The sequence below is a fragment of the Drosophila pseudoobscura genome, chromosome 3, assembly GCF_009870125.1.
Source record: "Drosophila pseudoobscura strain MV-25-SWS-2005 chromosome 3, UCI_Dpse_MV25, whole genome shotgun sequence".
Classification (NCBI taxonomy): Eukaryota; Metazoa; Arthropoda; class Insecta; order Diptera; family Drosophilidae; genus Drosophila; species Drosophila pseudoobscura.
Window position 1 is genome coordinate 6,514,828 of NC_046680.1, and position 22,088 is coordinate 6,536,915.

The 22,088-nt window shown below is 46.4% G+C and overlaps 2 protein-coding genes across 13 annotated transcripts; one reads left to right on the forward strand and one right to left on the reverse strand.

Annotated features, from left to right (window-relative positions):
• Positions 1–84: 84 nt before the first annotated feature.
• Positions 85–3,723, forward strand: LOC6898179 (sodium-dependent nutrient amino acid transporter 1). The gene is given in 8 exon segments (XM_033378345.1): positions 85–192; positions 287–494; positions 1,420–1,576; positions 1,635–1,971; positions 2,029–2,255; positions 2,314–2,684; positions 2,751–3,489; positions 3,552–3,723. Coding segments are annotated over 6 exon segments (1,926 nt in total). The 5' UTR covers positions 85–192; positions 287–494; positions 1,420–1,468; the 3' UTR covers positions 3,696–3,723.
• On the reverse strand, positions 3,720–22,088 carry LOC4803673 (uncharacterized). 12 transcript variants are annotated; one of them, XM_015183784.2, is made up of 10 exons: positions 21,958–22,088; positions 21,216–21,818; positions 8,612–8,783; positions 7,187–7,543; positions 6,288–6,415; positions 5,992–6,235; positions 5,814–5,928; positions 5,577–5,718; positions 5,428–5,501; positions 3,720–5,355 (listed from the first exon to the last, which is right to left on the reverse strand). In XM_015183784.2, exons 2-10 carry the CDS (start codon positions 21,381–21,383, stop codon positions 5,157–5,159), a joined length of 1,599 nt encoding a protein of 532 aa, XP_015039270.2. In that variant the 5' UTR covers positions 21,384–21,818; positions 21,958–22,088; the 3' UTR covers positions 3,720–5,156. The 12 variants fall into 12 exon arrangements, with proteins under 12 accessions (XP_015039270.2, XP_033234233.1, XP_015039271.2 ...); XM_033378342.1 differs by having other exon boundaries at positions 21,216–22,088; XM_015183785.2 differs by lacking the exon at positions 8,612–8,783 and having other exon boundaries at positions 3,859–5,355; positions 21,216–21,497.

Genomic DNA, 22,088 nt, shown 5'->3' on the forward strand with positions numbered 1-22,088 from the left:
ATATGCATACGAGTATCTCCCTGGGTTTGAACTGGGGACGTCGGCAGGGAGATTGACGATGATCAGTAGAGATGCCGCCCGGCTGAATCTGAATCTGGCACAGTTAATTGAAATGATTTGCATTTTGAGGGCAGGGTCGCAGTAATTAATGTTCGTTGGATGGGTTAGAGATACTCCCAAGCGATGATCAATGTGAGTAGCGTAACCCTTCGTGAGCCGATGGATTCATATGTAAGATCTTGGGCTTGAGTTCCCCTAATAATTCCTGTTTGGTTGAAACTCTCAGTGCGCAACGAGCATCGCAATAGCACTCAGCGCTCATCTCGGCAAATATCAGATGGTGCCGCTGCCTCAGCTTCGGAGGTTTCCTAGTCCAGTATCAGTTATGCTTCAGTTAGTCGCATTGGGCCGTTTGCTATAGAAGGTTGACGGTGACAAAGTAGGACATCGGGACATCTGTTGTATGCGAGATTAAGAAGATTCCAAGTGAAAGTGTAAGCATAAAAGTATATTTTATCTCTTGTGTGATTATGTGGTGTTGGTGCTTGATCTTTGTGTGTCGTGTATAATAGATAAGCGGAGAAGTTGCCACAAATGTTTAAATGTTTCCGAAGCATTTAGATAATGCCAAGCGCTTACAGCATATCTGGTCTGGTAGCTACTATCTAGATCTTACACTTAGCTGGGCAAACAGTCTGGAACAGTCCCGAATTATAAGCGACCAACACTCTGCCTTAGACAGGCATGCGTCCAGATTAGATATTCTTTTCACGATTCCAAAGATTCCGGTCATATTTTGACACACCGTGGTTCACGAGCTGCGGAACCAGGCAGAGATTGCCATGGATGTGATTGATGATCGCATTGAACCCACTGACTAGCGATTTCGAAGTGCATTTTGTACTATCAGCATTTTGCACGGCGCCCGTACATTTTGGCATTATAATTAATTGCCGGAATCTGTGACAGCAGAAATCAAAATTCAAAATTTTGCTTCCATTAAATTCTAACCAGTTGAGAATACGGCTTAAAATTTAATCCATCTATTTATGGGCCAATTTGGGCAAAAAATAGAATCGCACCTGTTTACTGGTTTAATGGCACGCGATGAGTGGCGTTTTAGAAACTCGATCAACACGATTATGGGATCAAAAATCAATAATAAAAACAAGAAACTAGAAGTAAACAGATTCATAAACTATCCCAATTTATACCCCAAAACTTGATACGCTAAGCGTGCCATCGACTTCTTAGTCACCTGATCTCTGGGACGCTAATGCTAATGAAATGTTTATAAGTAGCCCCGACCTCGGAGCACAATACTGACCCTGTCCAATATCGCCATTTCCCTGGAATCTATTTTATCGTGGCCTCCCATCTCCATTGATTAATGTGAGCTTTTGTGTCGTGTTCTGCCAGCTTCTTCGTTTACTGTCCTAGGAATTAAGTCAGTCCTAATCCAATAACTATGGATGCTGCTGCAGAGTACCAGAGACTGAGCCAAAGGATGGATAAAAGCCAGGCAAAAGACCAGACAGAGAGAAGCTCCGTTCTCTATACCACATCCAGCGATGAGGTGGGTAGTCGGATTACTTTAGTTCTGAATATCCTTGGCACTACCTCAATCCTTTCAGCTTACTATTAACTGTTGCCTAAACAAAATCGAGGGACAACTTCCGTTGGAGGGACAGGCAGAGACGGTGGAGAGGGGTGTGAAATCCTCTGGCCAGCGCGATCAATGGAGTCGGGGAGTGGAGTTCCTCTTTTCGTGCATTGCTCTGTCCGTGGGCCTGGGAAATGTCTGGCGCTTTCCGTTCATCGCATTGGAGAATGGCGGTGGAGCCTTTGTGATCCCCTATGTAATAGTACTCCTCCTGATCGGCAGACCGATCTATTATCTGGAGGTGGTCATAGGACAGTTCTCGAGCCGGGGCTGCATCAAGGCCTTCGACATGGTGCCCATTATGAAGGGTGAGTGAATCCCCCTCAGACTCTGTTCGGTCTCTCAACTATGAATATCCTGTCCAGGAATCGCCTACGGCCAGGTATACTCCACTGCCCTGGCCACCACCTACTACGCCTGCATTATGGCCTTAACCATACGCTATCTGGTGGCTAGCTTTGAAGCTGTCCTGCCGTGGACCTACTGTCTGGTGGAGTGGGGCAGTGCTTGCGTGGCCACAGGAGCCACCGTCGCACCCAACGGAACTGCCCTCGGCCAGGGTGTATCTTCTGCGGAGCTTTACTTCACGTGAGTTGGACCAAAAACAATATTGCCCCCCTGAGTAGCTCTCAATAGCTTACCTCTTGTAGGTGCTCAGGGAGCCTGAGAACCTGCAGGAGAATGGCCTGGGAACTCCCAGCTGGGACTTGGTGCTCTGCTTGTTCGCTACCTGGCTGATCATTGGCACCATCCTCTTCAAAGGCATACGCAGCTCGGGCAAGGCATCCTACTTCCTGGCCCTCTTTCCGTATCTGATCATGCTGATCCTGTTGGGGAGGGCGTTGACCTTGCCCGGCGCCTGGCGCGGCATCGTCTACTTCCTCGAGCCGAAGTGGTCCGAGCTGCTGAATCCGCAGGTCTGGTATGCTGTCATCACCCAGATGTTCTTCTCGCTGGCTATCTGCTTCGGCACCCTGGTCATGTACGCCTCCTTCAACGACTTCCACAAGAATGTCCACAAGTAAGTTCGTGCATATGCCTTCCTTCCTTCCTCTATCTAATGCCGCCATCTAATCGCTCCCATCAGAGATGTGATCATCATCACCAGCATTGATTCCTTCACCTCGATCCTCGCCGGCTGCATCATCTTCGGTATCCTGGGCAATCTGGCCCATGAAACCAACACCGAGGATATCGCTCAGGTGGTCCAGGGAGGAGCTGGACTGGCCTTCATCTCGTATCCGGAGGCGATTGCCAAGTTCAAGTATCTGCCGCAGCTGTTTGCCGTGCTGTTCTTCTTCATGCTGCTGGTGCTGGGGATCGGGTCCAACGTGGGCATGGCCAGTTCTGTGATCAACGTGGTTAAGGATCGGTTCAACCATCTGCCCCACTGGCTACTGTCCGCCACCTTCTCCCTAATCGGCTTCCTATGCGGGCTGGTCTATATGACGCCGGGCGGACAATTCGTTCTCAACCTGGTGGACTTTTACGGCTGCACCTTCATAGCCATTTTCCTGGCCATTGCCGAGATGCTGGCCGTGGGCTGGATCTACGGGGTGAAGCGCATCTGCAGCGACATCGAGTTCATGCTGAACGTAAAGACGAGCTTCTACTGGCGCATCTGCTGGGCCATTGTGGCCCCCGGCCTGATGTTCCTCGTCCTGGTCTATATGCTTTCCAACTATGAGCCCCTGACCTATCGAAGTGTGGAGTATCCCCGGGCTGCTTATACGGCGGGCTGGATCATCTGGGGCCTGGGAGTGCTACAGCTGCCCATTTGGGCCATCTATACGATCTATCAGCAGCCGGGAAAGACTTTCAGCAGCGTAAGTAGGGAGGAGGGATACATCCTAAGAGACTTTTGTTAATTCCTTTCTCTACGCTACAGAAATTGAAGATGTCCCTTCAGCCCACGATGGACTGGGGTCCCCGCCAGCCACAGGAGTTCGAGGCGTACATCCTGCACAGGAATCGCGAAGCGGAGTTCAAGCCGAGACGCGGCGGCTACCTCATTGACAACATCTTTGGCTAAACTATTAAATAGAATTTATTATCATTTAGTTTTACGCTTTATTATTAATGCCAAAACGCGCATAACTTTTGGTTGCTGCAAGCTTTAGTTGTGGCAAAAAAGTTGTTGTTTGTTAAGAACTAATGTCGAACAGTATGTAATTAATATTCTATATGGCTTAGGCTTAGCTTAAGCGTTAAAAGTGTGGGTTTTAGGACTGCAAGTACTCGTAACTAACTAGAAAACAAAAACCAAGTTAATTTTTGGAAAATATAAGCCAGAGACCTCTGAAGCACTTCAATGGCAGCTACTTAGATGGAAAATTGTCTTTGACTGGTTGAATCCCACGAACCCCAAATTATAGCAAAATATCATGCCTTATATCACCATTCAATGAGAGATACATTATTGGCTTCGGCTTCAGCACGATTCTTCATTTTGTGTGGCTCCTTTCTGCTTTAGTTTAATTATCACAGCACTTTTTGATATTGTTTTTATTGTGCAAAATTATATGTCCCTCCAACAGAGTCCTAGTCTGTGTGGGAGTGTGTGTGGAGTAAGTGCCTAACAAGTTCACCAACACATACATATGTATATACTCTCTCTATTTCTCTCTCTCGCTTTTCCTATGTATATTTTTAAATATCATTAGGTTATTTAGTATGTCTCTTAATAGTAAGCTTAGTGGCAAGCTTTAGCCAAGCAAAAATTTGTTAATTAATTATTATTGAAAAACTTTGGTTTGGTCTGCATCGCATCCTTATTCTTCTACATACATACATAGCTACATACGAGTATATAAAAGTGAAATTTTATATAATTTTTTTAACCCCAAACGGATTTTTTATGTTTTGTTTTTTTTTTTGCTAATTTTTGGCAGATTGTTAGATTTGGGCAAAGTTTTCCCTCGACCACATTGCGGTTATTCTGATCAACATTTTCTAGATTTTATGCTAAGAATTGACTCTTGGTTTGCGGTTTTGTTAGGCTACTTTTCAGCGCGAAAAATTCAGCGTTTATACATCTGTCTATTCTACATACATATGTAAGAAGTTATGTTAAACTCTTGATATATCTAGGTTCGAATACATATAGATAGCTCTGATTGATTCGCTATTTGTTGTGGCTAAAATGGAAGTTCTTCGCTAGCAACTCACACTAGATATGGTCCTATTTATTGGGTCTGTCTCCCGAGATGTTTTATAGAAAAATCTAACATACGATATGAGTTACCTTGAGTATATTGTCTCCTACTTATATACGATGTACGCCTATCGAGTGTTAATTGGCAGATGCTGATCCGTATCTGAGTTGAGAGAGTTTTAAAATTTGTTTAGAACTAGTAAATATCGAATCAGAATCGAATCACGTAACAGGTGCAGAGTCCATCTCAGCCGTATTGCAGTGTTTGTTTCATTTGAGTTTTAGTCGGACTAAACTATTTATAGCTGATAGAAAAATATATGACGATGGCGATTCCATCTAGAAGGCCTGTATTGGTCGATAGAGTCCCGTGTAGCCGCAGAGCCTGGCCCGCATGGCCGGTATGAGGAAGGCGGCCAGCGAGATGTCCTTGAGCAGGTCGGCACACTCGCAAACCAGGAGGTACATCTTGTCCCCCTTCTGTGAGGTGCTCTTGTGCAGAGCGATGCGCCGCAGACCCGCCGCCCGTGGCAAGTATCTGAAATACAAGTATCCATGCACGAGTTAGGGAATTAACAATGAAATTCCAGGCCAAGCCAGGCACTCATACCTGTACAGCATCCGGGCCCCTGTCCAGTAGAGCCAATTCTTTTCAAACCTTTCGCCATCGTCGCCCTCGAACACCTGCGGAATTAAAATTGAATTTTTCATGAAATCCGTGGAATCGTTCGACCGGGGACGGAGCCCCCAACCACCTGCCTTGAACACGGTAATAATGTAGCCGGTGGCCGCGGTCTGCGACTTCTTAAAGCTCCCGGCCTCGTTCGAGGGCAGCACCAACGGCGGCCGGTAAATGGATGCCACCTCGCTATAAAGATCCAGAGTGTGGGCGGCAGTGTATCTGAAATGGGTTTCAATTGGAGATGGCAAACATCAGGGGAAACAGTCGTGTACATTCAAATGGACTGGCTCCATTGATTGGCCAGGCTAACTCACTTGAGGGCCTTGGGCTCGAACTTGGACAGCGATGAGACGCGCAGGCTGGCATAGAAGTTGGAAGGATCCGTTTGCAGCGTATTGATGAGATAGTACGAGATGAATGGGAACTCGGCTGCAAAAGACAACAAGCGAAGTAAGAACTCTGCGGTCTACATTTCTCCTTCCCCACACTTACAGCTCTTCTCCATGTTGGCCAGGAGCATGCCGCCCACGGCTGTGTTGGCCTGCTGCACCTCCGACACCAGCTCGGAGGCGATTGAGCGCTGCTTGAGCAGCGGGTGCGCCAAGGGTGACTCCATCACGGGATCGATAGCCTCCAAGGGGCTCATCAAATGCACCAGAATGCATAGTTTCGGATCGGAGACCTCCAGGACGCTCAGCGGACTGGCTGTCTTGCCATCGGCACTCAGAGCGGGTAGCTACAAGAGGCAGCTTTAGTCTGGGAGAACTCTGACCGTGGATCTGACTTACGGGTATACCGGCCGGCAGGAAGCGGTCCACACTATGCACAGGAATGATGAAGCAGTCCCGATCCAAGGTAGCCAGGGAGATCGGCTCGGCTCGCGTGACTCCAGAGTGGCCACCACCACCAAAGTTCACTGAAAAAACGCAGTGGTCCAACATTAGCGAGCGAGTTCAAAAGTCTTAGCAGGAGTACAAGTACAGTTAGCAATTTAGTTGAATAGATAATCAACGGAGTAGCTGGGCTGGCAAGCTTTCGATGACAATTACAAAACTCTTATGACGAAAGCCTCTCATTGATCCAGTGCTTTTGTGAAGCATAGAAAGCAAAGAGATTAGTACGGTTATAGGATAACAGATCGATCTCATGGTCCTTTTTGGTCCATTATTGGCTCCACCCAATGCTCTTTCTGTGGTTTTTCCGAGTATATTTTGTCTCAATTTTAGTTTTTTCTCTAATAAACACAAAATATAAACAGGACTGAACTTGCAACATAAACAAAGAAGACGAAGAACCGTAATTACAAACGAATTCGTAATCGGTATCGTTATCGGTATCGGAACGTTTGAGGTTAGCTACAACGTGCGAAAAACAGAAATTAGAGGGGAAAATCGGTGTAAGTTTCGGGTATTCGGGAGTTGGATTGGTTCGGAACGTGTGTTGTAGGGTGTAGGGCATATGTTATAGGTTTTGGGTGGAAAATAGTTCAACAAAATGGGGAAAATGCGTGAGGGGCTTTGGTTTGTGTGTGTGTGCGTTTGTTTGTGTGTGGGTGCGTGTACGTGTGAGCATTTTGGCAATGTCGTTAGTGGCTGGCTGATCGATTGGGCAGCAACAACAACAACTAGTTGAGACCACCGTATCCAGTCGGATCGAGTCTGTGTGGGATAGTTGAGGAGATTCAAACCTTGCCGCGTGGCTGCAGCCGCGGCCGTCAGCAACGTGGTTGTTGCCGTGGCCACTGTTGCATCACCATGACCGTATCCCAAGGTTGTTGTTGCTGTTGCCAAGTGCATCTGCTGCTGCTGCTGCTGCTGCTGCTGATGCTGCTGCAGGCGTAGCAAACTGTTATTCGCACTGCTGCTGACAGTACCCGGTCCGCTGCTACTGCTATTCCACCGCATCAGGGAAAAGGACGGCCGGCGATCGACCAGCGGCTGGGGGGCGTCCAACTCATAGGGTTGCAAGTTGCCGGGCAGGGCGAAGGACGTGGCTGTGCTCAAGATTGGGGTACTCGGTATGCCTGAGAGTGCGCTGCATCGTTCTGCAATGGATTCTCTCGATATTTATAAGGACACAAACACGCAGCAATCAAACAACAAACAACATACGAAATGAATGTGTGTGCGGGGAGGGGGGTTACAATTACGGAGCTGGATGATGTTTGGCGGAGCTGGGAATCACGGGATTCGAGACACATTCATCAGTTCCATCAGTTTTGAGGGGGGGAGGGGGGTGGGTTAGTAGGACCTTCTTTTGGATATCCTCCAAGTCTAAGCCACACCTCCTTGCACCAAAGTGAGATTCAAGGCCATCGCCAGGGGAGCAGGAAGTGCAAAAGTTAAAGGGAATTACAAAAGTAACTTACATACGGCTGTGCTCTAGCTTGCTGTACGAGTGTGTGCTCTGTGCCCCTGAAGCCAAGCCAACTGGAAATCGGAAGATTAGCTTAGGCTCCCCACTCACACCAATAGCAGGAAGACCTACAGGCACAGGCACAGGCCCAGGTACAGTCACATGCAGGGAAAATGACGGGTGAATGGAATTCAGCAATTCATGAGGCATTCAAGGATGATAACTCTCTGGGACTTCTGACTTTTCTTCTACTGAGCATTTTTTGGCATCCCTGTTGTCTTTTTCAAGAGGCCAATCGGTGCCCAAGAGGGCGCCCAATTCTCATTTAATTCTTTTTAATACTCGTACATAATAAGAGTGTAATAATTGAATTTAATTGAAAAACTGTCACCAATTGATTAGACTCTCAATTAATTTTCGAATGACATATTGCATCCTACCTTCCCCCAACCATAAGCTGTTTGTAAAACTGATGGAAGTATTTCAATTGAATGCACTGCATATGGATGGAATGCAAATGACAATGTGGGGTTAATGGAGCACAAGTGACGGAGTGACGGAGGGCCAGGCTCCAGCGAATGCAAAGAAGAGAGGGAGAGGGATTGGAAGGAGGAGAATGAGCGAAGGTGAGTCATGTTTGTGGATGATTGAAATGGGCGCTAGGAGAAAAGGAACATTTGCTTGTGCTGCTGTTGTTGCTGTTGTTGCTGTTGCTACTGCTGCTGCTGTTAGTGCCGCAAGGCGAACGTCAATTTACCTTCGCCGACGTCATAGCCAGGACGATTGGGTGAGAAGAACAGGTGTGTTCGATAGTGTATCTCCTCCGGCTGCTGCACGAGGCCCATGTCCCGCGACCGCTTCGTCCGGTTTGCCTTCGATTGTAGCTTCCCGCCGCCGCCGGCAGACTTGCTTGCCCCCTCGCGGAAATTCTTACGGAACATTAAATTCATCGTGAGTTCGGGTACGGGTACGGTTAGGGGTACGGGTACGTATACGTATACGCTATGTACGCAGTGTGGGCGACTTGTCGCTGTGGTTTATGGTGGTGGTGCTGTTGGTCCTCCTACTATTGACCAACAAAGCGGATGGAGCTTGTGTGGGTGGGTGTTTGGGTGGTTGGGTGAGTGGTATGTTCTGTGGGTGGAGTATTGCTGTGTGTGTTTGTCCGCTTATGTGGCCGGCCTGTGCGCTTTGTTCTTGCTTTTTTTGCTTTTCTTGTTTCCCGTCTTTGTTTTTGTTTTGTATCTCATTTGCTGTGTGCCTGTGGATTTCATTTGGTGGATAACTTTCAGTTATTCGCGTTGCTTTTGTTGCGCTTTCGCTTTGTTAACTTTGTTATCACGTGGAATTCGTATTAATTTGTGTTTTAAAGGACTTGCAATTTATTTGCCTTCGCCCCTTGTACGAAAAATCACAGGTGGAGAGAAGTTATCTCCATGTTCTTTGGTTATTCGACTAGTGGATACCCTGTGTAATGAGTGATTATGTGTGTGTGTGTGTGTGCAGGATACAAGTCACAACATCAGCAGTTATTGATATAACTTAATGGGCAAACGATTCTCAGGAGTCGATGGTTAAATGCATACATAATTGTGATCACACCTAATGCAAGCTTATATTTCATATCCACTTTTAGTAATCTTAGTAATAAACATTAGAGTTAGTATATAGGAGTGTGGAGGAAGCTGGTTTTCTTCGCCATTCGGTTCGTTGACTTCCAAAATGGCTGTTGTCCGGAGTGGAGTGGCGGCCCAAATGACTCTCGGAGTTTTTGTGTGAGTGTCGGCATGCACAGGAGTCGGCAGGAGTGTATGTGCGTGTGAGGAGCTGCTCAACGGCTTACGGAAATTGCCGGTTTCCGTCTCAAAATTACTTAGCTCAGCCGAACTGCTGAATGGCAAATGGCAAACCAAACAACAACAACAAAAAAGGGGGGAAAAACGGCAAAGGGGAAAATCGGAATGGCCGGAAAAAGCGGGAAAAGTAAAATTCCAAATACTCGGCAATTAAAGTGCCTCCAAGCCGAGAGCAGGGTTCTCTTGTGGGTGGCTTGTGGGTGTCGGAACAGGTTTGTGTGAGTTTAATTAGTTCAAGACACGGCGCAATTAGTTTTATGGTAGCTTATTGATTTCCTGGCGCGATAAATTTAGACAGCTGCTTCCGAGAGCCCTGCGGTAGGGGGGCTGAGGGGCCGGCTTTGGGTACAAATTGAAAAGCGCTTAGCCAAGTCCTGGGGCCATTTATAAACAGCCTGAAGGCGGGCGCTAATGAAGCATGAAAAGGGTATTTCCTAGTTGTCGAGGAAACCCACTTAAGAATTAGTAAAAGTCTGTGAACAAAGGACATTCCACACAAAGGAGAGGGAACTCTTGGAGCTAAGGCGATTTCGGCTAATCTCATTAGGCCTAATGCGAAACGAAATTGGCCAACTTAATCTTAATGAAATCTCAAGAAGTTTTCCCATAATAACTCAAAGAATGATTAGCCCAAAAAGAAAGCATAATTTTCATCTCAGTTATGTGCAATTTACTGTACCAAATCGGTTTCCCCATCGGCTGCCCCAGCTGCACTTCCATCAGCGGACTTCCTTTTGGCACCCACTTAAGCCCTGCCATCAGCACTCCCTCAATCGCACAGGCCATCAGCGAAACTAGGAATCAAACAGAGCCACGTCAAAATGGCTCGTAAACATTTTTACAGCATTTTCAAGTGGCTGGGCCTGGGCCGACTATAATTAATTGCTTTTACGACCCCAGTTACTGCAATAATAATGCCTATCATTAAACATCGAGCACACATCGGAGCAAATATACATACACTCGTGGGCCAAAACAATCAAGCGGCCAAAACAACAGCGGGCTAAGATGCGGGAGATAATAACCCAAGAAAATCAAAAAGAAAACACTTTTGGGAAGCCGCATTTCGTTTCGTTTTCTGGCCAAAAATAAACAAGCTAATGAAATCAAATTTTTGCGTTTTCTCCTCTGCCAAAATAAACCAAAACGGGCAAGAAGCAGACTCACGAAAATTATAAAATTAGAATTGCGCCAACAGAGAGGGCGCGAGAGGGAGCGTGGGGTAGCGTGGGGTAGCGAGCATCGAGCATTGAGAGGGTGCTGTGACCTAGACAAGGAAGGTAGGCAGGTCGGACGGCCCTTGACCTTGCCTGGCCGTGTGTATATCGTAGACTACATATCACGGGCGTGTGTGTGTGCGTGTGTGTGAAGTGTGAATGATTTGGGTGCTGCACCACAGCTGCCTATGGCCGATACCTACATACAGATACATTTGCCTGGCGATCTGAAATCTGATTGCTCAAAAGAGTCAATTCATATATTCCTCTTTGTGTTTTCTATATTTTCCATTCGTGGATGGAAATTTTAAGAGTTACGAGTTCTTTAAACCATGGCCACCAAACTTGTACCTCTTCAGCTGAATGTCTATATTCGATACACTATTTGGATGTCAGTCATGTCTGGGAAGAGTTTGGGCTTGCACAAATGAAGAAATTATCTTTATCAGTGCTCGCGTTTCACTTTTGGGCACTTTTGTTTGTGGAAAATTGAATTTTCACTGCTTCTGGCACACATGAATCCACCGAATTATGGTTTCATTTGAATCGAATCAATTTATATATTTATTTGTCAAGTGCAAACTTTGTGGCAACGTTTCGGCAATTGCCGGAAATTGGTTTCAGCCAGTTTTAGCCGACGCAGAGGCACAGACCGACCGCAGTTGTTCGCTTGTGCGTCGGGGCGTATGCGTAATATTCAGCCCAGGACTGCTCGGCACACTAATTGGTTTAACTCCACATAAGTGTGCAGACCAGGCCCGAGTCACGACCCTTAAACGAGCCCTATTCCGGCTATGCGTCACCCGCACCCGGGGGCAGGTGGCAATCAATAGAGAATTCGGGAGACCTTATCGGTGGGCCCATTAATGGTTTATCCAATACGTGTATTTACGCGCTTTGTCCCACGCGCTCCTGCCGACGCAACAACTCAAGGAATTATGAATGTTTCACGAAAATGAAAAGCGTTTTGCCCGCGACACGTCAGATGTACAACTGGCACTTGGAGAGCTTTTCCGCTGACAGGCGGCCATGCCGCCTGGCGACGTCGCCGTTGCCGTCGCCGTCGCCGTCAGATCTCTCATCGCTCGCACGGCGAGCGTTTTTCATTAACTTTGTATGCGACTCTATGACTTAAATATATGTAAAGTGACAGAACAGAACCAGAGACAAGCGCACGGCAGACCAAAAGCTCTGGCCTGCTCGTGCTCGTCACTTGTTGCGCATACGCCCCTTGTGACGGACCGCCTGGCCCTCGCCGTTCGCTGCGACTGTTATTTGTCAAATTTATTAAATATTTATGCCATTATGGGCATATTTTATGTATGTGTAAAGCATTTCAGGGCTCCTCGAGCCGCCAACAATTAACGCCAAATGAAAATGAAAGTGAAACCAGGCGATGTGGGTCAAAGGTGGACTTGGCTGCGCTCTAGAGGAAGGTTTTTTCTGTCTTCCATGCCTCTGGGCTCTCCATAAAAGCCCATTTGTCCACTTTCTCAGCTTTAAAAATTAATGTCAGTTCCATTTCTTACTCCCTCATTTCAATGCAAATAGTTTCCCCATCTAAAGGCAGGATTTTATAAAAGAACTTTATTTCACATTAGCTATAGTAGATTTTCTTTTCAACCCCTTCATGGGTATTTTTCTATTCAAACTTTAGTTTTTTTTTCCCCGCTGCGTCCTCTGCTCTAGAATAGGCTTTTTATTGATTATTTCCTGTCCATGTTATTTATTTCCTACCCTTTCCCTGCGATGGCAGGACCACTGCCAGAAATTTGACTGCCAAACGGAAGTCTTTCCATCAATAATTGTTTGGCTTTTCCGCTAATAAATGATCGGAATTTGTTGCCGTTTGGAGAATGCTAAGGATATCCTCTCTGTGAAATGTTTTAGGCTCTGTTTCTGCTTTATTTCAAGTCCAAGCTGAAATTCAATCCAATCTGCTATTCCAAATTGCAACCCGTAACCCGCAACCCGTAGACAAATCGCATCAATGGCCCATTTGTCGAGCAAACGAATGGGGCATTCATTATGGCAGCTAATCAATACTCATTATTAAAGAGGAGATTCCGAACCATTTTGTGGCAGAACATGGACACGGGCCGAAAACGATTAATATGTCACGCTGAAATTATTTTCAGATATTTCCCAACTAAGCCCCAACTCAAGTGCAACTAGAGCGGGCCGCATCTGTGAGGTTTTGGGGCTTTGGAGTGCCTGTCCGTTTTCTACTTGAACTGGCCCGGAGCCCTGGAGACCAGCTGTGATTTACATGTGTCCAAGTTGGGGCGCTTCGCCTGGCTCTTGCCCCGACAGCAATTGTCATGCAGCAGGGTCGGGATTAGTGCTGTGCGAGATGACCCTGCCGCAGGACCTGCTCTGGCCATTCTCCATTACTTTTGGGTTGCATGCGGACTAACTGCGGCAAACAACACGCAACAACTCCACTGTCCTGCCACTAACTGACTGCTGCAGCGATGGATATACCCTATCCCCATAAAAACCACAAGCTTGGAATCCATCCGGATTCCTCCCTTGATTGCTGTGTTGATTGTGGCTCGGACTTTGTTTAATCGCTTATTGAAAGCCCTTTTTCCCAGTACTAGTCCTTGGAGACGCCCTAGAGACCCGATCTAAATGAAATTCCATGCTTTATACATTCAAATGAATTCCGCTTTCATGGCCTTCTCAAGTGCTGCTGGCGGTGGAGCACTGGGAAAAGTGTTGAAAATGTCGCCGTTTTCCATCCATTCTGCACTGCACACTAAATCTTTAGTTGGCTCTTCGGCTTTTCCTTTATGAGCTGCTTAACGTGTGCATAAATTTACTGTTCTCTTGCTATTTTCCTGCTCCTGCCTCTCCTTCTTCCTCTGTGCGCCTTTGAGCAGGCCATAACTTTTACCGTTTCTTGTTGATTTTTTTATTCTGTTCGAAGTTGGTGCTAGGCACGTGACTTTCTCCCTCCACCTCACCCTTCGCCCTCATTAGGGTTCCCACAAGGCAAATGTCATTTTGATTGTTAGTTATTGAGTCCTCCTCCAGGCAATAATAATCATAATAAGAATGTTCTGCCTAATTTATGCCACAGTCGAGTTTTGCTCATTATATTTGCGGTTAACGGAACTGTCGGAACATGCGTTCATCAGTTTTCCAAGTCATGTGGAGAGAGAACCAGGTTACTCCACTTGGTTCGTCTAGTATGAGCTGATTACTAACGATCTATTGGCTGTTGGATCTATGAATCATCGAAATCATTTATTTTGTATGTTACTGCATAAGAGGTATCACCTAGTCGAAGTCTCTTTACTTTCAAACGTCCATGACTGCTCCATGACTAACGCTCGCATAGTAGACTCCCCCTGTCATTGCATGTGATGCATGTCAATCCAGAATATAGTCCAAGACATACCTTTGCCTCTGCTTTGATTCTGATAAGCGGGTGTCAAAGATACGCGGTTGATGGACAGGGGAGCTGGCACTACAGGGGGCAGAGTGAAGGATAGAACGTATCTATCAGTCGGTGAATGCGAGGGTATCCCCAACGTCACACGGCAGGGCTTGTTCACAGTTTTGTGGTGCCAATTGGCAGTAAAATGAAATACTACCACGAGTGCCACGAGTATCAGGGAACCCCCATTAACCACATGAAATTCCAAATTCCATTAACTCTACCATTAACGGAGAACAAAGAGAAGGGCAGATACATAGTAACGGAAATTAGGACGGGGTGGAAACAGAGCGGTGGTGCAAATTACAAGTAAATCTGTGTCAGCATTTCAGCTGGCTCTGGCTGCATCAGTTTCAATTTTCCGAACTGCTTTTCCCCAGCCAAGCTGATGGAAGGGTAGAAGAGGCAGACGCAGGGGGGCTGCCAGAGGGCTCACAAGATGGCCGGCGCACAAAGGGAGAGCATAAATAACGGCATCATTCCATTTCCGCGAACATAAAATTGAAAAATGTTGTGCAAATTACGTGCAAATACCAAAAACAGACCCAAAGAACCAGCACCGACATCGCAATGAAACGCGCTGCAAATGTTGCGGCCGGAAACTGTTTCTTCGTGTTTGTGTTTGTGTGTGTGTGTGTGCGCTCTGCTCTTTATGTGAATGGCTGTGTGCGTTTGTGTCATGTGACGGAGAGGGGGGGAGGGAGAAAGTGTGGCAACTGCATGGGGGTTTTATGGCGACAGAGAGTGTAAGAAGGAGTGGGCCAGCTGGCCTATTGAAGGGGCAGCGGGGAGCAGCAACAGCAGTAATAACAGCAGCAGAGGAAGAGCTGATGAGCAGCAACAGCAGTAGCAACAGCAGTAGTAACAGCAGACAGAGAAGAAGAGGAACAGAGCGAAGCAGTGAAAAGGAGAGAACAGCAGCATACGGACGCGACTCAAGCAGCAGCAGAAAATCAGCAGAAATAAGCCGTAACATTAAGAACTTTTGTAAGCACACATACCAGGCCATCGCGATAATAATACGAATAAACAATACTTTAAATAATATCTTACATGGCTGATTACACTCGCATCAAACTTTAACGGTAAACAACGTTTGTACATTTTTTACGGATGTGTACAGACATGTTTCAAGGATTAAGGATTTTTCTATAATTTGTATTACAAATTTAAAATAGAAATAGTTATACGAAGGGCAAACCGACGCCACAATCCTTCTGTAAAGATATAACAGGGCAACAGCGCTGTTAGCAACAGCCTGTTATCGCCGCTCTCCGTGGACAGCCAGTTACAGAGCTCTGTACCCACTGTCTAACAGCGCTCTCGCTTTCCCACTCGATCTCAAGATCCACACTGCTCTCGGGCCTACGCGTTTACATAATAAACTACGTCTCAACCCCCGCTTCAACCAGGACTTGGACTTTCTTCGGGCTCATCTTTGGAACCACTACCTCAGCGATCCGCCCTCCTGTAACCATTTGTTCATGTTCAGCAGATGCAAATATCAGAAGCTTTCCTCTATTTCTAACAAAAATTCAAAATGCTTGCTCCATAAGCGTCACTTCCTAGGGTAATTGTTGGCATAAGGCGCAATGATATTTCACATGATATTTCCATTATATCCCATCACAATCGATTGAAGCATGTGCTGCATCGCATACATACTCGTATATCCAATTACCAAATAGAGAGAATTGTGGCATAAAAACTTGTTGGCCATTGGCAAGAGCCAAAATGCTGATACTCGTATATAAATAATTCCGGCCCATTATGGCTTTGCTGACACAAGTGGCCATAACCTCACATAACAAACAGTCAGTGCTCTTTTCCCCCGCCCGCGCATCCGCCTGTAGGCCATAGGAAAATACCATCAGCACGCACAAAATGTTGGAGAGCATTTGCACAATTTACATGAAATTGGTTTGCACTTAAAGGCAGCCCCCACGATGGTGGGCATCCCACATACCACATACACATGGAAATATATGTGGAAGATGTAGACTCACTCATATGGTCGCATTTGAGGGGCTCTGAGGGGGGCTCGTTGAACTGCCTGAGCCAGTTCATCAGGGTGGCCAATTTGTTGCGCTTCGTGTGGGTCCGCTCGCACTCGAGGACGGCCTCAGAGTCAAATTCGAAGCCCGGATTGAATTGGCCCATGTCCCAGAACTTCTGCACGGCGTTGCGATACATTTCGGACGTGGTGCAGCTCTCTCAACAGGTGTCAGCAAACTGACGGAAAGGCATGCCTAGGAAAGGTGTTCTGATTGATAACTGGGCCCCGTGCAGGCAGCCATAAATTTGGCTTAAACGCTGATAAAAAAGGCCAAGTTGCATGTCAATCAAATGCGAACTTCTTTTCATATTTGCCAAGCAACCCCACACCACACCACACCAAATCCCAAATTAATTTCTGCTGTCATTATTCATAATAAGCGCTGAAATCAGGGCTCAGACAACGGCAGGCCCTGATATTTATGGCTCCGCTAAAAAACATATCATGCTGGCAAGTAATAATTCACAAAAATCCACAACAATGGAAATCGTTAAATTGAGAAATTTATTTCTACACAAATTTATGGAAAATGTCTTCGTGGGGGGTCCAACGAAGCGGAAATATTTTGCGCGGATACGAAATACTTAGTAAATCAATAAATACAATTTTAAAGTTAATTTAAATCAACATAGCTATTCAGCTACTTCCTTGAACAATAAACAAAAATGCCCTTTGTTTTCTCTCTCGGTTCCCCTATAAAATATCATTCACGCACACACTCTCGCCATGGACTGGTGTCATACATTTTTGTGGCATATTTTCAGGGGCGCATATAGGGCCTTGAAATCCACCTCATACGTCGCCCACAATTTGGTTTGTGGTCCTTTCAATTTGGTCAATTGCTGCAAATTATGGACTAGAACGTGCAACTAATTTTTTTTTGCTCTTGTTTTATCGGTTCTATGGGAAACCCCTGTTTGTGCCATGAGGAGTGGGAGATTTGGGGAGGCTTCTGGGAGGCTTAAAGTATCTGAAAAATGTCCGCCACATAGCTCGAAAAGTGTATTTTGTGAGATTTTCCCAGAAGCATTGATCATCCTGAACGATTGCCACAAATCATTTATCCGCAAAGAAGAAGATTCCGCCGCCCCCGTCACCGAATTCCACTAATTTCGTGCGTCCTTGGGCTTGGCCACGGATCAGGCTCAGGCTCATCAGAAGAGCTTATCACCACCGCTCAAGTGACGAATGCCGAAACTTTGTCGCAAAACCAACAGATTGTGAGAGGCATACCAACGCCAGAGGGAGAGGGAATGCCAGGGTGAAGAGCTATTAAGAGCAGCTCCCTCTGCCTGGTGTCAGCGATTTTTCACTTTAACAGCACCGTATTCATCTCTAATAAGCGGCATTAAGAGCGTATCTGTGTATGCATAATGGCGGCCCTTCTGTGTGGGTCTGTCCAACATGGAAACTCAATTTAGTTTCTTCTTGGGCTTTCCTTATTGCATTTGCATGCCGCACCAAGTTTTCCCAAGAAAATGGCACAAAATCATGCAAAATTAAACAAATGAGAGGCAGCACAGAGGCAAAGACGTACTTGGATTAAGAAGAGTGAAACTTTTCCGACCAATTTTCTTTTGCATAACTGCTAGCGCGACTTGAGGTAATTTTCCAGTTCCATCTTTTTCGGCTTATTCTGGGAAGGAAAACTACTGAGGAGGGTTTTAAAGGGGCTTATAGGAGCGCACTTGTATCAAATCGATATCTCTGGAGACCGACATCAACAAATCGGAACAGCACTCCCCGCTCCTTGAATCTTCAACACACAAAGGCGTATAATTTATGCCTGTATCTTCATAGGCATATCTCTCATGCATCAATCAACTATTCCCACAACTGGGAACTTTTAGATAGGGAGCTCGTACAGAATAAACATCACAAAACTCCCACATTATATGAAGGTCTATAGCAGAGGCGACTGCCATCCGTTACTGCCTTGTGGAGACAATTTACATAGGTTTTTATTTGTACTTTTGAGAGCCTCCCCTACCGACTTTCATTTACGTGACTCTCCATTGAATGCATCCTCAGCAGGGGAGTGGGCAGGCGTTGTCGGAAATGGGTCCTGCAGCATCAGGATTCATGCTTTCGCATTCATTTTATTTGCGCATTTCTTCATCATTCATTCGACGGCAGAAAAGGCCAGAGAAGAAGGTGGTATTACCGCGACTGTGAGCGCGGCCAGGCCATAAATTCCACGTGTATGGAAAGGGGAGGCTTCACATCCGCCATCGTAAATGAATACATTTTGTGGCTCAAAAAGGGTTTTATGGAGTCCTTAGCCAGGCATATGCATTAAAGATTTTTATTGTTAGATTTCCCTGGAAATCGTTGAGCCCTCACACATACGTCACACATAAATATGTACAATATAATGTACATAAATAGCCAGCATATTTCTTTATGGCATTTTTGCTTTCTGCATAAATAAATCTGAGCGTGAAGGAAAAAGGCTGCCAAGTGGATTAAATGTGATGGAAAAGGGGAAGCCAAGAAGGAAGGGAACGGCCCAGAGAATGTCGGGGTACTTGGGCACTAAATAGAGCATGAAATCGAGGGGGAAGCCCCAAAGATTAACCCAAGCCGAAAGTGAGCGAAGAAATATTTATGGTTTAATTTACAAAGAAAGTTTCTCTGGAAAGGCATTTCATGGGGAAAATCTGTGCTAAATATTGTACGTAGCCAAAACATTTTGATAGACTCAATTGCATCAGAGAACTCTTATCCCCAACTTAGACTGCGATGATCTTTGAATGCGATACCTGCCTGAATTGTCTGCCAGAATAGGATTTGGCTAAAGCTGAGGTCTGTTCCGGCTACTTATTTCTTTGTGAGTCAGCTGTAATGAGATTGACCTTACTGCGGCTTTGGCCCTTGCCTGTCACTGGCAATCGCATGGTTGACCTCCATGGACAGGATCCAAGGATGAGACTCAAACCGCCACATAAAATACTTCAAAAAATGTATCAATGGATGGAGCCAAAGTTCTGAAAGTAGCCAAAGAAACAAACACCTGCAGTGGCAGTGGCAGTGGCAGTGGCAATGGCAGTGACAGTTGCAATCTACATCTTTGTTGCCGATGCAATTGCTGTACGGCCGTTGGCAGAGTCATAAATTTTGATAAATGAAGTGGGGTGCCGCCGTGTCGCCAGCTAGTTATCAATGTTGTCATTGTCCGGGCTGAAGCTGAGGCTGAGGCTGAGTCTGTCTATCCGTCCTTCCTGTTTCGTCCATGTTTGGCAGAGATCCAAAAAAGCAACACCCACCCAATGATTGTTGCTGCTGCTGGGATACCCTTTCTATAGCCAAAAGGTCTCTTTGCCCCTGAAGAGCATCCAAGTTTGGCTGCTCCCGTTTCGTGAGTGGGATGCCTTTGCCTTTGCCTTTCCTTCTAGTTGGCTTTTCAATTTACTGTTTGTTTGCGTTTTTGCTATGGAATTTCCCATTGTTGCATTGCGGTTGTTGCAATTTCTGCTTCTCTTGCTCCTTCTGCTCACCTGTACAAATGATGCTCATGCATATGCAACAGCTTCTGAAACGCTGCATAAATCATACGCAGCGTTGCACGCGGAGCGAACGTTTCCGCTTCCTACGTTAGGGGGTAGCAGCAGGAAGGATCAAGGGGGCTGTACGTTACCCCTTTTATTGACTTTTTCTGGCCACCTGGGCAAAGTATGAATTAACCAGAGACAGAAGAGACAAAGAGATTGGTGCCAGATTTATGAGTAGCACACGCTCTGGCATTGACCTTTGCCGCAACTCTTTTTCTGTTTCTGTCGTAATCGGTGCTATTAATTAGGTATTTATTTTCATATGTGAGAACAGGTTCGAGATCACTGGTGATTTCAGGCGGTAAAAAGTGGTAGGCAAACTGCAGACTGCGAGAATCCCATGAATGATATAGTGGTCCAATCTGTCTGATTTCAGACGCAGAAGAGATTCTAGTTTGGCTATAAGCAGTAGAAATGGCTATGTCAGCTCGCCCGTTCATGCTGATCAAGAGGATACATATGTATCCACATAATGAGTCAATCCTTGCGGCAGCCTAAAGATCACAGCAGCTCGGGCATTTAAATAACCAAATAATTTCACCCTTACTGTAGCTTACTACGGGAACCCCAACAATTTCATTGAAATCTATTTTGGTGGCAATCAAATCTAGTTCTGTGATCTTTAATATAAACTTTGCGGGTTGTGGGGCTGCCGCTGTTTCGTGTTGGTTGCAATCAGCTCTGAGAAATTGCCAATCGATTTTGAAACGCCAGACGGCGTCGGTCTTTGGCCAAAATGTCTTTTTCCCTCTCTAACGCTCTAACGCTCTGCGGCTCTACCGCTCTACGCTCTGTTTGTATTTGTGGAAAGAAAAACACAAATTTTGTTTTGATGATTGCCGAAGACAATGAAATGGCAATCAAAGTCACGTGCCACCCATCGCCAGCTGCAAAAAGTTGCATTTAAATTCGCATGTTCGAAGGGGAAAATGAAATAAAGGAGGGGGAGAAATATGGGAGAGGAAAGAAAAGGAACGGAAAAACAGAAGCTAAGGTAAACATCTATTTTCGCAATTATTCGTTTTGATTGCCGGGAACAAATGGTTCGATCGGATGCCGAGACCCAGACCCAGACCCAGAACAGATCAGAGCCCAAAGAGAACAGGCATGACAATGGCATGCCAAAAGCGTGTCCGCTGTGCTCATTAGCCCTATTAGTGTCAGATAAGACACATTTACCGGATTTCATCTCTTGTTCTTCTTTATTTGATTGTCATGACCCTGACCCCCACTTACCTTTGTTGCTGGGTCCGTTGGCCGTCTGCAGCGAAGACATGGGTATGGCCAGGCAATTGCGCGCTGGGGCCGGCACTGCCAGTGCCAGATCCTGTGGCGGCTCGGAGCGCGGACATGGCGTGTACGCAATCTTGCTGCCACGTCCGGGCGTGGGACTGACCCGGGCATGACGGCCACCGGTGACGGTGCCTCCGCTGCCGCGTTCGCTCATCTCTCCCTCGCACTCACTCCCTTACTGAGCGGATAAATGCATATTGCAGCGGCATCCGCTCTGTCCCAGAGCTGCGAGTGGACAAGAGGAGCAGCAGCCCTGTAGTTGACTTATGACATGTGGCAGTGGTGTGGCATGGCAGCCTCAGCCGCAGCCTCCTTCCGGCTCTTGTGTGTGTCGATTCCAGGCAGTTTACGTTAATTCTAATGCATGGATTCCAAATATCTTCGTGGGGCGAAGGGTGGCTTTTAGCGCTCGGAATAGCCTGAACTTTTGCATTCAATTGGCGGAGGCTGGGTAAGGACTGCGACCTGAGTGCACTCGTGAATAGCTTGCGGATGAGCTGGTGAAGGGGTGCGGTGTGGGGTTGTGGCACCTGACCGTGAGCAAGGCTATGGATAACACACGCGACGCAAGGACAAGGACACGGGGATACAGCCAGAAGCAGCGACAACAGCAACGGCAACGACAACGACAACGACAACAAATCGAAACTTTACAAAATCCAAAACTGCACTCTACTTCACTCACTGTCAATGCAACGCCAACGGCAAAACGGGGCTACACCAACAACATCCGCTACATCCACGTGCGACCAGTCGACTTGCACTGCTCGATGTCCTGTTGACGACTGAGACGAAGGCGGAAAGTGGAAGTGCAGC